This window comes from Anomaloglossus baeobatrachus, chromosome 12, assembly GCF_048569485.1.
Source record: "Anomaloglossus baeobatrachus isolate aAnoBae1 chromosome 12, aAnoBae1.hap1, whole genome shotgun sequence".
Classification (NCBI taxonomy): Eukaryota; Metazoa; Chordata; class Amphibia; order Anura; family Aromobatidae; genus Anomaloglossus; species Anomaloglossus baeobatrachus.
This window is the reverse complement of record NC_134364.1, coordinates 40,022,390-40,039,300: the sequence shown is the minus strand read 5'-3', so window position 1 is coordinate 40,039,300 and position 16,911 is coordinate 40,022,390. Positions and strand designations below refer to the sequence as shown.

Here is a 16,911-nt window from a genome sequence, read left to right as displayed (position 1 = left end):
TGTGTTGGTGTTGTCCTGTGACGACCTGGCTTGTCCAGGGCGCCACACATCCTCTTCCTAAACCGCCAACCCCATAACACCTATGATGACGTTACAATATAAGTCAGGAAAACAGTAAGTGCAGAGACATAGTGTGCACTACGCCTTGCAGCTATAATGTGGTTGTGAAACCCTTCCTTCACATTGCAATCAAACTGCCTCTTTTCATGTACACCATCTATAAAATTTGGTAAATGTTTTGCACCTGTATCCTGTAGCTGTGATTTGTGGTTTGTGGGGCAGATGTGGGGTGAGACAATGGTGGCATGTGTAGCTTTAGTCAAAGCCAATGTGAGCTGCAATTCTGTCAGGAATAACTGGTCTGGCACTGGCCCTGTATAATTTTCATGTGACAGTCTTGTTTCTTGTTTATTTACCTCAATAACTTGGAGATTTATAGCTCACACAAAAACAAAGTATCATTTGTAGTAGTAAAATTATGTACTGAGTCCTAGTGCGCCATTCCTCTACTCCCAGCGCTGCTACCGTAGTATCACCTCAGAGGTAACAACAGGCAGCGACAACCGTTATACATCGAACTCACTTCACAAGGTCTGCACTTATCGCATTCATTGTGGACCTGTCCAGTTACCTTGTCCTGTCCACTGCCCACAGCACTGCTCACTATGTTGCCCCCTGCAGGCACGATGCTTACATCGACCATACTTATGTTATCATACTGGACATATTTGTCACCGCTGATTTCACACTTCTGCTACTCCATGGTCTGTTCTCACTATTGAAGCGTTCTGGATACAAATTACATTGTTACATTGTCTCTATGTGAACCATGTACCAGGTGGTTGCTAACTTCCTGCCTTTTCTACTCGCTGCTGGCTCAGAGCGATCACGCAGAACTTCTGCCGTCGATTAGGCTGCTTCATGTAAACAGCGCAGCTCATTCTCTTCTGCTCTGCTCTGTTGACGGGTGTGACATGACTCCCTGCAGTTTAGTAGTGGGGGTCTGGTTGTCAATCAGCATAACATTGTTGGGGGAGACCTCCGGGTCTCTCTCAGGGTCACGGAGTAGGATTTTAAATCAGAACTGCGCAGATGTATATGAATCAGGAAAATGACCACACAGAGAAACGTGTCTCTATTTGGGAGAAGTGAAGGTCTTCTGCTCGTGTATTCAAAAGTATAACATTTTATACAGCTTTTTGGACAGTCCTGTAAAACAACATTCCTTTAAGTCATTAGGTGTGTCTGGGAACAGACGAGAATCTACTCAAGAATATTGCTTATTCATGAGTCTAACCGGTTTTCAAAGAACCTGTTCTATTGAAGAATGTCAGTTTACTTATTTATGAGACTACAAACTCATTACTTAGCCCTAAACATAGTTTGTTTACATATACAATCCTTGCAACATTTCAGTCAGGTATATGTAGAAAGCAATACATAAAACATTCAAAATACAGATTAATCTTATTATATTATAATATTAATATACCGGACAAACGATTCATAGCCTAGGCCTTCACAACATCAGCAGTGACTTCCATCAACAGAGCAGAGTGGAAGAGAAGCTGCTGCTCGGTCAACATGATGTCAGTGAAAGCAGCAAAATTGCTTGCTCAAGCACTTTGTGCCAGAAGAGATTGGCACCACACGCAACAGTTAGAAACTACCTGCCTGTTACCTCTTAGGCACATAGTAAAAAAAAATAATAGTATGACTCTTATTAAACAATTCTCTCCGTTTTCAAGAACAAAGGCTTTTTGGAGAAGCGTGCTGACACATGAAACAGTTGTTGCTCCTTTTAATCCACAGCCTGCACATGTCACAATAAACTGCTATTTTTAAACAGAACTAGTGGTGAGTACCGCATATTTTTCTGCTCTACTTGCATGAAAGTAGTCAGTGTACAGCATGTATAACAGGGTAAATTTAGTGCCCTCTAAATAACTCAACACACAGCCATTACTCTATCAGCACAGGAGGACACTTCAAACCAGACACAGGCACTTGTGCATCATGGCGGGGTTAATCATTTAAATTCACCTTCCCACCTGCTAGTTTTCTCTCAGTCACCCACCCTCTCTTCTTCTGTGATTGGCAGCTCTGTCTTCATAGAGCAAGACATGGGTGGAGATAGAAAACCAGCACCGCCATGACGCACAAGCACCTGTACTTAGTGTGAACAGTCATCCTATGCTGATAGAGTTCCTTTAATGTCCACACCGCTGGCAACAAAAGTGAGTACACCTCTAAGGGGTACTTTGCACGCTGCGACATCGCTAGCCGATGGTAGAGATGCCGAGCGCGATAGTATCCGCCCCCGTCGCACATGCGATATCTTGTGATAGCTGCCGTAGCAAACATTATCGCTACGGCAGCTTCACACACACTTACCTGCCCTGCGACGTCGCTCTAGCCAGCGACCCGCCTCCTTCCTAAGGGGGCAGGTCGCGTGGCGTCACAGCGACGTCACACGGCAGGCGGCCAATAGAAGCGGAGGGGCGGAGATGAGCAGGACGTAAACATCCCGCCCACCTCCTTCCTTCCGCATTGCCGATGGAGGCAGGTAAGGAGATGTTCCTCGCTCCTGCGGCTTCACACACAGCGATGTGTGCTGCCGCAGGAACGAGGAACAACATCGTACCTGTCGCTGCAGTGAAATTATGAAAATGACCGACACTACACAGATCACCGATTTACGACGCTTTTGCGATCGTTTATCGGTGCGTCTAGGCTTTACACGTTGTGACATCGTTACCGGCGCCAGATGTGTGTCACTTTCGATTTGACCCTGACGACATTGTAGTAGGGGTACTTTGCATGTTGCGACATCGCTAACTGAAAATGGTCAAATTGTGCCCAATTAGCCTTTTTCCCTCCCCGGTGTCATGTGACTTATTAGTGTTACAAGCTCTCAAGTGTGAATGGGGGGGCAGGTGTGTTACATTTGGTGTTATCGCTCACGCACTCTCATAATGGTCAATGGAAACTCAATACGGCTCCTCACGGCAAAGAATTCTCTGAAAACCTTTACATCAGTGTTCCCCACCCTTTCGTACCTTGAGAGACAATTTCAGCTCTGAGAGAGGGTCGCAAGCAACATTCAGCTCCTGCCCCTCACACTAGTGTCACCAAAAGCCCCCATTACCAGTGTAATGACAGTGAAAGCTTTTCCACAGTAATCACCACAGCACACAGTATACCTATATACAACCGTTCCTACCTCCATTCAGATCTGCTCTTCTGTGTGGAATTACTCACAAATGTCACCTCCTCTAAAGCTGCTCTTCATAGCTGTTTGCAAGACCTAGTGTAAATGTACCAAGCTGGCAGACAGATACGAGCCACACATGATCGGCCCGTGAGCCACATGTAGCTCCTAAGCCACAGGTTGGGGACTCCTGCTCTACATAAAGATGGCCGAGGCTATAAGTAGACTGCCAACAGCCCGAAACTGAGCAGCAACACGGTGGCCAAGACCATACAGCGGTTTGTTCCACTCAGAACAGGCTTCGCTATGGTCGACCAAAGAAGTTGAGTGTTTGTGCTCAGCACCATATCCAGAGGTTGTCTTTTCAAAATAGATATATGAGTGCTGCTAGCATTGCTGCAGAAGAAAAAAGGACTCTATCAGAACAGAATTACTGTTCACACCAAATACAGGCGCTCAGACATCATACTCTGAGGGGCTGTGTAGGACATTCTACTGTGTTGTTGTGGCGCCCTGGACTAGCCAGATCGTCACAGGTACTACAGCACAACACCCCCACCCCGAGATAGGCACATCAGTCAGACACAAATCCTTGTTGCCTCCTTCCAGGGGCTGATGTCCACACCAGGTGGGGTGGAGCCAGGTGGTTGGTCACACCCACTGAGGAGTTCACAGTCCTGGAGACAGGAAACTGTAGTTAGTTAAGCTTGGGCAGAGCTCGAGTGAAGTGTAGAGTGAAGTTAGGGAAGTGGTAGTAGAGGAGAAAACTGACTGTGTCCGGGTACGTGGCCCGGGCACCGAGAGCAAGGTTGGCAGACGGTGGTGGCCGTCTGCAGGAGAGGCAGATGAACGCGGAACTGTAGGACCGGGGACGGGTGGTGGCAGGCCGGTACCGAACCGGGGAGCGAATGAAGCCAACACAAACCGGCAGGGCCTGCGGACCCCGACCAGGCTTGGAGTCGCCGTTAAAGAGGTCAAATCCGTTAGTGACCGGAACCCCAGGGGTTTCCAAACAGCCAAGATCCGATTGAAGTCAACCGTCCAAACAGCACAAGGGAAATACAGCTACTGCCACAGCTAGAGTTCCCAGGGCCAGAGCCTGCGGGCAAAAAGGCTCCTCCAGCCCATATACAGGGGGAGCGGGTTACCGGTGGGAAGCCATCGGGACCGAAGATACACAAAAGGTGCAGGGAAAGGCAGCCACCACCAACCGTCTGGGAGAAACCACAGCAGCCGGCTGCGGGACCCATCCATCCAGCCATTGTTTTACCAGAGACTTGCATCCATTTGTGGCTGAGTGAATACTACCGTGCCGTCCGGCACCGCGCTGCGCAGCCAAGCGACCCTGCACCTTGCCAACCCTGCCTCCCCGTCACCTCTCCGGGCCCCGGGACCACCAACCCCCCTACCCACGGAGGGGAGAGAAACATCCCAGCTGCTCCCTGCCATCGCTCCCGGGATCCCCGTCAATAGCAGCGGTGGTGCTCCAACCTCACCACAACCCGTGGGTGGCGTCACGGACCAAATCCCCAAACCAAACTACTCCCCTTTCACTCACGGGCGAGGAGCGCCGCTCGAGTCCCCGGATCTGGCCCACCGGTCGAGCCACCGAGCAGCAGCAGCAGTGCCGGACCCGAGCGTGGTGAGCGCAGCGCCCTCCCCGCTCGCGACAACTTGGCGTCACGAACAGGATCTTACCGTTCTACCGGCTGGTAGAAGTGCGCCTTCTGTCCTGCCGGCGGTATCCGGCCGAAAAATTTCAGAAGCCGCCACCTTGGGCGCGAAGATTTTCCCGCTCGAGCGTCTTCTCGAGCAGTGGAGGCGCGAAAGACGAAGCTCCGCCCCTGAAGAGGAGGTGCTGAGAAAAGACCAAGGGTGGTGGAAACAAGATGTCTGCGCCTGACGGAGAGAAGATGTCCGTGTCTGGTGGAGGAGCGCTGGCCGCAGGAGAGGCAGTGCTTAGCGGCCGCATGTAATTAGCGCCGCAGAAGTGCAGGGACGCCAGGACTCTGCCGGAACACGTTCCTGGACCCAGCAGCAAGACGTGCCAGGAGCTCCAGGCCACGGTCCACTCCATGATGGCGGAGTGGACGTCTGAGAGGAAGAACCTGGCTGCAACCGTGTGGGCATGCGAAGTGGAGGTGGTTTCCGAGGAGCAGGTAAGCGACCCACGCCCCTATGTCCCTGAGGGAACGGCCGCTGCGTCTGAGGGGCCCGGCCTGCTGCCATCCACTACGCCACCTCCCTTACTGCCCAAGCCCGCGGCCACCGTCTCAACCAACCCGTTACCACTGTCGCCGGTATCGGAGCCCGTAGCGTCTGTGGGAGAGGGCTCAGACCTGCGGCCCCCGGGCCTTACCTTCACCACCGCCCTGGCACCCATCCCGGCTTCCATCCTGGCCGCGACGGAGATGACGACGGCTCCAGCAGTCCGCCCGGCCGCAACAGGGGCGATCCTCGACCCGTCGCCAGCACCGCAAGCCACGCTGACCGCTTCCAGACACCCGGCCTCGGATGAGGCACCGCGGGGACGTAGCTGCCAAGTGGCAGAGCAGGCCACGTCACAGCGGGGCCCCTCACTACTGGAGGTGCCGGTCGTAGGCGGCCACACCCCCCCCCCCACCTGCTGACCAGGAGCGGCGGCCATGGCAGCTGTGCCCTAAGACTGCTGCTTGGAGAAAAAGGATGCGGCAGTGGTCCACCGTTGCAGCAGTTGTCCCCGTTGGGACCACCAGTACCGTAACCTGTTATACGTTGAGTGTGTGAATAAGTAAATGAATAATGAAAGTAATCAACCGAAGATGTTATCTGATTGTCGACAGTGATTGAACCGGCCGTTGCCGGCACGTAGTCCCCGTAGGGACCCTTTGTACCGTGCATAAGAAACTGCTTATGGACACGCCTGAGAACTTGCAGGGCACCCACAAACTAGTGGAAATGTAAATATGTTGGCATGTTTCCGTTGCCGCCTCCGGAGAGGCTGATTTGGAGGATGGGCCTGGAGGAAAGAGATGGCCCAGGCCCGCCACTACCATAACCGGTGGCAATCCTCCGGGGGTCAGGGGTCCCCCATGGACGTGGGGTCCCCTGAAGTGACCGTAGGGTATGAGACACCGTACCCGTTCCCGCTCGGGCAGCCTGGATCTGGACTGGGGTCCAGGGGTGCTGTCCACTTCTTAGGGGCAGCATGAGGGCCAGGTTGTTTGGGTGGGAGAGCGGAAGCTGACCGTTATTATTAATAAAATTGTGTTTGTAACGTTAAAGTACCGTGCCTCCCGTTAAGGGAAGATCCATAAGAATGCATTGTTAAATGTTTTTCATATGTTTTTCTACCTTTTTTCAGTTGAAAATAAAACCGGTGATGGACGGGCAGCCCGCGGACGGTCTGCATTTAACCAAGGGGGAATGTGGCGCCCTGGACTAGCCAGGTCGTCACAGGTACTACAGCACAACACCCCCACCCCGAGATAGGCACATCAGTCAGACACAAATCCTTGTTGCCTCCCTCCATTGGCTGATGTCCACACCAGATGGGGTGGAGCCAGGCAGTTGGCCCCACCCACTGAGGAGTTCACAGTCCTGGAGACAGGAAACTGTAGTTAGTTAAGCTCGGGCAGAGCTCGAGTGAAGTGTAGAGTGAAGTTAGGGAAGTGGTAGTGGAGGAGAAAACTGACTGTGTCTGGGTACGTGGCCCGGGCACCGAGAGCAAGGTTGGCAGACGGTGGTGGCCGTCTGCAGGAGAGGCAGATCAACGCGGAACCGTAGGACCGGGGACGGGCGGTGGCCCGCCGGTACCGAACTGGGGAGCGAATGAAGCCAGCACAAACCGGCAGGGCTTGCGGACCCCGACCAGGCTTGCAGTCGCCATTAAACAGGTCAAATCCGTTAGTGACCGGAACTCCAGGGGTTTCCAAACAGCCAAGACCCGATTGAAGGCAACCGTCCAAACAGCACAAGGGAAATACAGCTACCGCCACAGCTAGAGTTCCCAGGGCCAGAGCCTGCGGGCAAAAGGGCTCCTCCAGCCCATAAACACGCTGGGGAGTGGGTTACCGGTGGGAAGCCATTGGGACCGAAGATACACAAAAGGTGCAGGGAAAGGCAGCCACCACCAACCGTCCGGGAGAAACCACAGCAGCCGGCTGCAGGACCCGTCCATCCAGCCGTTGTTTTACCAGAGACTTGCATCCATTTGTGGCTAAGTGAGTACTACCGTGCCGTCCGGCACCGCGCTGCGCAGCCAAACGACCCTGCACCTTGCCAACCCTGCCTCCCCTGTCACCTCTCCGGGCCCCGGGACCACCAATCCCCCTACCCACGGAGGGGAGAGAAACATCCCAGCTGCTCCCTGCCATCGCTCCCGGGATCCCCGTCAATAGCAGCGGTGGTGCGCCAACCTCACCACAACCCGTGGGTGGCGTCACGGACCAAATCCCCAAACCAAACTACTCCCCTTTCACTCACGGGCGAGGAGCGCTGCTCGAGTCCCCGGATCCGGCCCACCGCTCGAGCCACCGAGCAGCAGCAGCAGCGCTGGACCCAAGCGCGGTGAGCGCAGCGCCCTCCCCGCCCGCGACATTGTGATTGTGGGGGCATCAATGTGTTGGGAGCTTTTGATTAAGGTAAAATGGTTGAATAACAGGAGCAGTATAATTTACAGTTTATAAGAAGCAGTAAATCATATGGCTTAGAGTCACTGCTACAGTTAAGAATACACATAATAATAAGCCCAATTGTATCATATATTAACAAATCAGCACACTTCTTTCTGCTGAATATTAAGTGATAAAAATGAATATAAAATAATAACAGAATTAAGTTTGGCTGGTTGCTTTGACCTTCCAAAACAGTCTCTCATGTGTCCCCTCTCCATCTATAGATATATGTATAATAGATGCATCTAACACCAAAGGGACTCTCATCTTTCTGGGAATGTAGTACTGACATGTGCCGTTTAGGCTACATTCCCAATTGATGTCTTTAATTGGTTCTGTAGATTTTACATTGCGTGGATCTCTCGGGTATATTTTGACTATGATGTTCCCTGTGCCGCTGTAAATGGAAAGGTATATGTGAATTTGGACCACGTCTCCACTACAAACAGGATCGTACGCAGATCGCGCTGATATGGCACTGTTCTCAAAGAAAGGTGCTGGTCCCATTAGTGTGACCTGCATATACTATACGTTTGGGGTGTATCCCGTGGAAATGCCATAAAAGAACAAAATGGGAGTACCCCCTTACTGTTGCCTAACTACTCCACTCACCAGACAAAGGCAGAAAAGAGCTTCTTTGTGATCTCCTGACAATAGTCATATAAATATTGTTTATTTGTATATCAAAGTACACACAGTAATTTCCTATTCAGAGAACCACTCCCCCCTCACAAATTATAATGTGCAGTATCTGTGTTTTTTTTATTGCAATAGTTCTCTATGATGAACAGATGCCACTGCATCCATCCGGACTGTGGCCACTGTCTGGCGTATTCCTTATGAATGTATAAAACTGACAGTGGCTACAAAAACTGTGCACTTAGCCTTATCTGTGTACATGAGCCCGTTCTGTACTTCTGGTTTTGAGACGCCTGAAAGGTGTATGTGCATTGATACCTACACGTATGGCTTGTGTGCAGGGTTGCCAACTTGACTTTTTCTTTTTTTCTGGACAGGTTATATAAAAAAAAATCACAGACAGACAATATTTTTACGGGCACATTGGAAACCCAGAATAAATCATTATGATTATATACCATGCAAATTTCTTAGATCCCTATGATTATATAAGTGATACATGTCTATGTGGAGCCCCTGAGGCTTCAGTTGCCACAGAGGTACTGCATCTCAACCAGAGGTGTGGTGCCCCTTCCTGGGTAAGGAAGAGGTCATCCACCGGTATACACAAAACACAAATACTCTCACTCAGCAACACCTCATCAGACCATAGTAAGTGTCTAGTGACAGTCCGAGGCCAGGCTGGGGGGGGGTGGAACCCAGTTAGTGGGAGCAGCCTGTAGAAAGTGGGAGAGTCGAGAAGGAGCAGTAGAGGAGTGAAGACCTGTGGTCTGGAGCTGGTGCAGCTCGGCCCAGGCACGAGAGAGAAGGGGTCCTAGAGCCCACGGGGAGTGCGCCATAAACCCGTGGTCTTGTTCCACATACGACATATTGAAGTGGAGGGACTTGGCCGCAGACGGGGATCCGGTCCCTAGGCTAGAGGAGAAGAACCAACATGCTCATCTAGTAAAATGGGAGGCTAAGGATACAAGTTGTACCGCAGCCAAGTCTGCCCATTAATCCGCTGGAAGGTGACCATAGAGGGCCAAGGGACAGAGCTTCAAGCCACCCTGTAGGGTTCGCGGACACCGGCTCAGGGCACTGTGTGCGTAGGCACGGGACAGGCGAGCGAGAAGTCAGCGCAGGAAGACGATCAGGGAAGGAACATCAGAAGGGTGCACCGGTCTTGACCTCCGAACTACCTGAGATCGACTGGAGCCCATCCCAGTGGAACCCAGCACTCCAAAGGCGGTCACTGACTAGTTGTGTTACCTTGGAACCTGCTACAGTGAGTAAAAACCTTGAGACTGCATCCCTGTGTTGTTCCATTATTCGCCTGTGCCTCCGGCCCTTCACCCCCGCCATCTCCGACTATTACCCCCATCGGCCTGGGGTCCAGTTCTACCTGTGGAGAGCTATACAAACTCAGCTGCGTCACCATCTGCCCCAGAGGTCCCCATCCCGCAGTGTCGGCTATGTCTGGCCGAGTACCACAGGTGGGGTCACGCATAACTTCCATCATCACTTGTAAATAATCCCCTTTTTATAACGACACCGCTGGTGTCACGGAACCGGGCCTCGCCGCCGTGACATCCCACCCAAGACAAAGGATCGACCCAGTAACGAGTGCCCCACAGCTTCGTTGCGGGCGTGTCACTACAGTCCATAAATCTGATATGAAGACATCAGCTGCATTCACTGTAAATTGATAATTACAGTGATAATCTGTACACGTTTCTACAACAGCAAATAAATCACAGACGCCTTGAATTTTTTTTTCTACAGACAGACTAAAAATGTGCCCTATTTTTACGGACTGTCCTGCAATTGCTGGTTGTTGGCTCCATCATGGAAGTTATAACAGCTTACAAAGTGATTTTTGGAAATTAAGTTAATTGATAGAGGGATGTTCTTTGCAAAAAATTAATTTACACTCAATTTCTCATTTGTTTAAAAGCGCTTTCCATGATGGAGGGATATCAAAGCCACTTCTTGTTACATGGGTCTGACTCTGAAATAAGTAATTTACTTGGAGAAAGTGCAGTGTTGGCATTTTTCTGATTATATTTAATAGGCCATGTATATTTTATATGCCAATCACTATTTTATCCAAAATTCCCTCAATAAAGTGAAATGGGAAGATATCATTGGTAAAATCCCTGGCTGTATGGAGCGTACAAACTCTAGTGATTTCTGTTACTGTAAGACTTCGTTCATAACTCGAACGAGTGCAATGCGAGAAAAAAAGAGATTGTACTCGGACGCATGTTGTTCAATGAGGCAGAGCCGATCTGTGATTTTTTTTCTCAGCTGTATTTGGCCTGAGGAAAAAAACGCAACATGCTATGAGTGGATGCGTAAATCAGACGAGCCTCACCTATTCAAGTCTATAGGTACATAAAAGAAAATCGGATGTCAAAGGAACCATCCTAGATCCGTTTTTTATAAATACATTGCAATTCTGTAGCATAGGACACTGTAAATGGTCCTGTAAATTATTGCTGATGTCTAATAGCTGCTGAGAAAAAAAAATGCATTGCATGCAGATGTCATACGGATACTAGGCGAGAAAAAAAAAAACGCACACTCGCATTACCTACAGAAAAATCGCACACTCACATAGCACTGGCATTATATATAGAATACCAAACGGATTTCACTTGTCCCACTTTTCTGGATGAGAATGGGACAGATTGTTTTTATATGCCAGTGTGAGAGATCCCTAAGGTTGACATTGCAATCAAAGATCCAATGAAATGAGATCACTAACTTCTTCTCAGGACATATCAAGAAGTTACTTAATTTCCCCTATAAATCTTATTTGTGATTCTATCTTAGGCACTATTCATACTATACCATGGTGTATTTTTGCTGTAAACTCCAAAAATATACTTTTAACCTCTCCATGGCCTTTATTGGAGCGTCCTTAGCATTTCGTTCAGTTGATATGCATCGGCTTACCTTTTATTTCACTGTAAAGAAAAGCATAATTAGGGGTGGTGTACTTTCTTTTTTTTACACTGGTAGTTAATGGACAACATATGGAGGTGTAGGTATACAGCTGCATAAATTGGGGCTATATATTCAGTTTTTATGGACGGAGGATTTCCCAGTGTTTATACTTAAAGAGATCCTGTCACGTGTAAAAACGCTATTAACCTGCAGTTATAGGGTTAATCTGCAGGTTAATAGCATTTGAAACCTGCCCAGCATTGGCACATTGAAATCCGCTGCCGGGAGGAAATTAACTTTAATCCTCCCAGCAGTGTTGGGGTTTCAGGCACAGAGGCAGAGCCGGCGTAGGTTCAATCACCTCTCATTGTATAGAGAGCATAGGCTGTAACCACCCCTGCACTGACTGACAGCCACTCTGCATTAGTGGAGGCTGTCAGTCAGTGTGGAGGGCAGTTACAGCCACCGCTCTCTATACACATAGTGGTGACTGAACCCTCACCATCCCCGTGACTGAAAGCCGAATGCTGCCAGGAGGATTGAAGTTAATTTCCTCCTGGCAGCGGGCACCAGGCAGGTTCCTAACACTATTAACCTGCAGATTAACCCCATATCTGCAGGTTAACAGCATATTTACATGTGCGCGTTAACGGAAACCTATCATAACAGAAGAGATGTTAATAAAGCCTGTAATACTGAATACAGAGCAGTCTGATGCAGCAGAAGAAACCAATGTGAGACATTAATGTTTACATTTCCATCATAAAATATTATTCTAAATAGACATTAGATGAATGCATGTAAAAATTGGAATTCTAAAGACATAATATTGTACATAAAGTGAAATGTGTTAATTATACATGTTGGTAGCTAGCAGAAAGTTCTACTTTTCGCAAGATATACATTTTTCTGTTTGGAAAAAATCCCAATAAAGATGGAAGTACCAGTGTTTGTGTTTTCAAGTATTTTTTATCGACATTCTGTGTCTTGCATAGTTGATATCGTAATTACATACTGAATTAAAAGGGAATCTGTCAGCAGGTTTTTGCTATTTAATCTGAAAACAGCATGAGGTAGGGGTAAAAACACAGAATTCAGGGATGTGTTACTTAAGCTGTGTGTTGTTTACTTACAATGATGGCTTTATCACTAGGAGATTATCACTGCTTGGACATTATTGGTTCGGTGTGCACTATATGCGTTGGTCTCAGGTGAGGTAGCCAAAACCTGGTGACAGATTCCCTTTAAATGAGTTGTCTCATCAAAGACAATCCCCTTCTAAAAGCAGCCACCAGAGCAATCAGCCAATGGTCCCAAGTCCTATCCTTGCTCCACAAAGTAAAAATCAGATTTTGTTGGGAAAAGTAACAGGAAACCAATTATTTCCGTTGAAGGGGAACTGTAGCATTATATGGCAAAAATTAAGATGAACAGCCATTTGCTTGGTGCCTAAAGGAATGTCCTAAGCAGGGATCCCTTTCTATGCACTCTTCCCAAGCTTTATTTATTTAGATGAGACTAAAAAGACAAAAGGCGCAAACCTGGTGATTTATCCTGGGGGAACCAATATAAGGGGGTGCAGGGAATCACTCACCTGGGCAAGTTGTGCAAGTCTAAACTACTATACTGTGCTTAGATAGCATACATTTGGCTGCTGTAGACCCACAAAATGAAATGTTGATCGATGAAGCAGAAGAGAAGGGTTTAAATGCTGCGCTGCCGGACAAACTCAGGAGAGTTATTAGTGATGATCAGCAGATTTTATTGTTCATAGTGCTACGTGGTTCAGAGCCAACATGCTCCTTCTCACTAACCAACAATAGCAATGAATTGCATTGGTGGTTCCTGAGGAAGGAGCATGTTGGCTCTGAAACGCGTAGAACTATGAACAATAAAATATGCTGATCATCACTGATAACTCTTCCGATTTTATCCGGCATCGCAGCATTGAAACCCTTCTCTTCTGTTTCATTGATCAAAGTTTTATTTATTGGGAGTGATGAATGCAGGAGTCGCGCGCAGTGGCAAATATTTTCCATTGCACCATGTTCCTCTATTGCCATGCTCAAATCCCCTCCTAGTACTCTTGACAGAACTCTTTACGGTTATGTTCACATTTTCATTGAAAAATATCTCTGTAGGCAACACTTTTTTTTTTGAGGGGGTATGGTGGGGGGGGGGCAAAATGATGGACACTTTGACGTCAATAGTACTTCACTATGAGTTACATTATATGATGAAAAACACAGCATACATATGTTTTTTGTATACTTTAAAAAAGGACTAGACAGATAACCAAGAATAAAAAAAATGAATAAAAGTAGCCACAAGAACAAAAGAAGCACTTAACATCCCATATGATTTCTTTTCAAATCATCTTTACTACTGTAAGTTTTTTTTTGTTTTGTTTTGAAGGAACCCGGAATGCTACAGTAACCCACAAAGCCATCAGCATTTAATAATGACAATGCAACAGTTCCAAAAAAAGGTCTATAATAAACCTTTAGTCTTAAAGTTGACAAATCAATTGCATTTCATTGTTTTCTTTTTTTTTGTCTTTGCTAAGGTTATACTATGTTTTTCTTTTATTTATATCCAACTACAGTGGGAAATGTTTTGCACTTTACTAGATTATAACTAAAGTGTTTACCATTTTTTTTTTCCCTAATGATTAAATTCTCAGTTGATTGTTCGCTGTACTGTGAGATACAACATTGGAATGATTCTTCATAAAGTCTGATACTTCGCAAAACGAAAAAATAAAACAAGCAATCTAGCTTGTGTCTGGTCACCGCAGATGAGCTATGGGAAGAGAAAGTGACATATACTGTAAACAATTGTGCTGCTTTTACTTGAAATGCATGCAGTGGCAAAAAACCAACAAATTAAACATTATAAAAAAAAAAAAAAAAAAAGAAATAAAACAACATGACTTGCTATATATTTTTTTAACAACCTTGTGTTTAACCTTGACTTGTAATGCTATCTTTGGAGCAGCATCATGCGCTTGGAAGGATAGACTATGCAGAGCGAATGTTGTCAATTGTCTCTTTGACAGGGACATACACACACACACACGTAAAATAAAGTCAAATGTCTCCAGTCTATGACGCAGGAGAATCAGACTCATTAATGTTTTAAGAATAAGCAGTTTCAGGCTTTTTTTTTTTTACTTGAACTGATGTAAAGGTAGTTATCTTGGTGGTGAAAATATCAGTTGCAGCGAGATGCCGAGGAGAATACAGATGTACAGATCCACATCGATCTCGGTCTTGTCTCCTGTTATTGCTGATTTAGTCTAAAAACATCCTTCTTTTCTGACCCTCCTTTTACTGCATTTTGTGATCTCAAATTTCAAATTTCAATCTAAACACAAAATAAAAGAAAAAAGTACTTGGCAACTTAGGGTCATTGAAGAGCCGCTCAAGCTAAAATTGTTGATGCAACTGAGGGACAATGAACATTTGAGATTGATAGGACAAATGCCTATTTCTTCTTCATATTTTTTCTTTCACAGTGAGCCATTTTCTTGCCTAAAACCGTTCTTTCTCCGGAGGGTGTTCAGTGCCAAGTGACAGCATTTCTATCCAGGGTTGTCAGGAGGATTGCATGAGGCCAGTGAGGCGTTTAGATGTCAAAGACTTCCCCTGTAGGACAAAACACATACAGAGAAACGTGTAAAGTTATAGTTTATGCCGATGTCAAGATTCCTCCTAAAATATACAGTACCAATCATTTTCAAAATTCAATTCAAGAAGACATAATTTGCTAAATTAAATCAATTAATTTTGTCTGTCATATGAGCTTTATAGGTAGATGTCCAAGAGAGAGAGCTGCTGCTTCGAGTCCTAAATACACGACAAGGACTGTCCTTGTTTTGCCCAATTCAATGGCCAGACTTAATACTACATATTCCCTCGTGCAGCGGTTGCAGAAGAAATTCGCACCTGATGGCAGCTTCTCTATGCACAATCGGTTATAAGTAGTGATGAGTGAACACTAAATATTTGGATTTGGCTTATTCGTACTGAATACACAGTAATATTCATGCTATGAGTAAGGACTTTCCAGTCTGAAACTCATAAGCGAGCGAACCATGGACTGCTTGATTTTATACCCCTTGTTGTTTTTAAGGAAGTTACAATAAATTTCTACAAATTTTAAAGAAAAAATACCGGATGAGTTGCTGGATATCTCTTGTTTGCATTCCTGACTACACCGTGGATCCCCGATGTTCTGGTTTTGATTGAATCCAGTGGAAATCCAGTGGAAATGGAGCATTAGGGTGAGCTGAAATCTTTTTTTACTTTTGTCCGGTACTATTCCAGTATTCTCCACAAATAACAAACCTAATGCAAGTCAATGGGAAACCCAAGCCTTTTTCTTTAAATTTTCCCAGAAAATTGATTGAGTTGCCCATTGACTTGCATTAGGTTCGTTATTCGAGGTGAATATTGGAATAGTACTAGGTATTCAGTACGAATAACCCGAACCCAAATATTTAGCATTCACTCATCACTAACTATAAAGGGGGCTTTACACACTGCGACATCGCTAATGCGGAGTCGTTGGGGTCACGGAAATTGTGACGCACATCCGGCCGCATTAGCGATGCCGTTGCGTGTGACACCGATAAGCGATTTTGCATCGTTGCAAAAACGTGCAAAATCGCTAATCGGCGACATGGGGGTCCATTCTTAAAAATCGTTACTGCAGCAGTAACGAAGTTGTTCCTCGTTCCTTCGGCAGCACACATCGCTGCGTGTGACGCCGCAGGAACGAGGAAGCTCCCCTTACCTGCCTCCCGGCTGCTATGCGGAAGGAAGAGGTGAGCTGGATGTTACGTCCCGCTCATCTCCGCCCCTCCGCTGCTATTGGGCGGCGGTTCAGTGACGCTTCAGTGACGTCGCTGTGACGCCGCGCGGACCGCCCCCTTAGAAAGGAGGCGGTTCGCCGGTCACAGCGACGTCGCCGGACAGGTAAGTATGTGTGACGGCTCTGGGCAATGTTGTGCGGCACGGGCAGCGATTTGCCCGTGTCGCGCAACAGATGGGGGCGGGTACCCACACTAGCGATATCGGGACAGATATCGCTAGGGTGTAAAGTAGCCTTTAGGCAAAAATCTTGGTAGTTACAACTGGCGATAAGTTGATCACTACATCACTTTTTAAATTACAAGAATTATGTGCAATGAAACAGCTCCTCTAAACCCTTTTTATGTAAATTGTAAATTCTGTGTGAAAAATACAACTGATTTATGCCTAAATGGTTAACTCTGAGTCGGATACATTTTTTTTTTTTACCATTTCATAGATCATCCTCTCATTATATACAATTTGATATCACAATTATAAATCTACTATTCTCCTAAAAAGGTTTATGGTTTGTCTTTGAATCTTAATGATGTCGTTCCCTTTTCTACATTCCATCACCTAATGCTCTCAATATTTCTACCCATGAACTCACTATATTGAA

General features: G+C 46.8%; 1 protein-coding gene across 2 annotated transcripts in view; it reads right to left on the bottom strand.

Moving 5' to 3' along the window:
* Positions 1–13,702: 13,702 nt before the first annotated feature.
* The window catches only part of RGS6 (regulator of G protein signaling 6), a 538,337-nt gene continuing 535,128 nt past the window's right edge, over positions 13,703–16,911 (bottom strand). Inside the window, exon 18 of one of the 2 annotated variants that reach the window (XM_075331066.1) lies at positions 13,703–15,083. In XM_075331066.1, coding sequence (XP_075187181.1) covers positions 15,033–15,083 — 51 coding nt within the window. In that variant the 3' untranslated portion in view covers positions 13,703–15,032. The remainder of the gene's footprint in view (positions 15,084–16,911) is intronic. The other variant, XM_075331067.1, reaches the window with a different exon arrangement.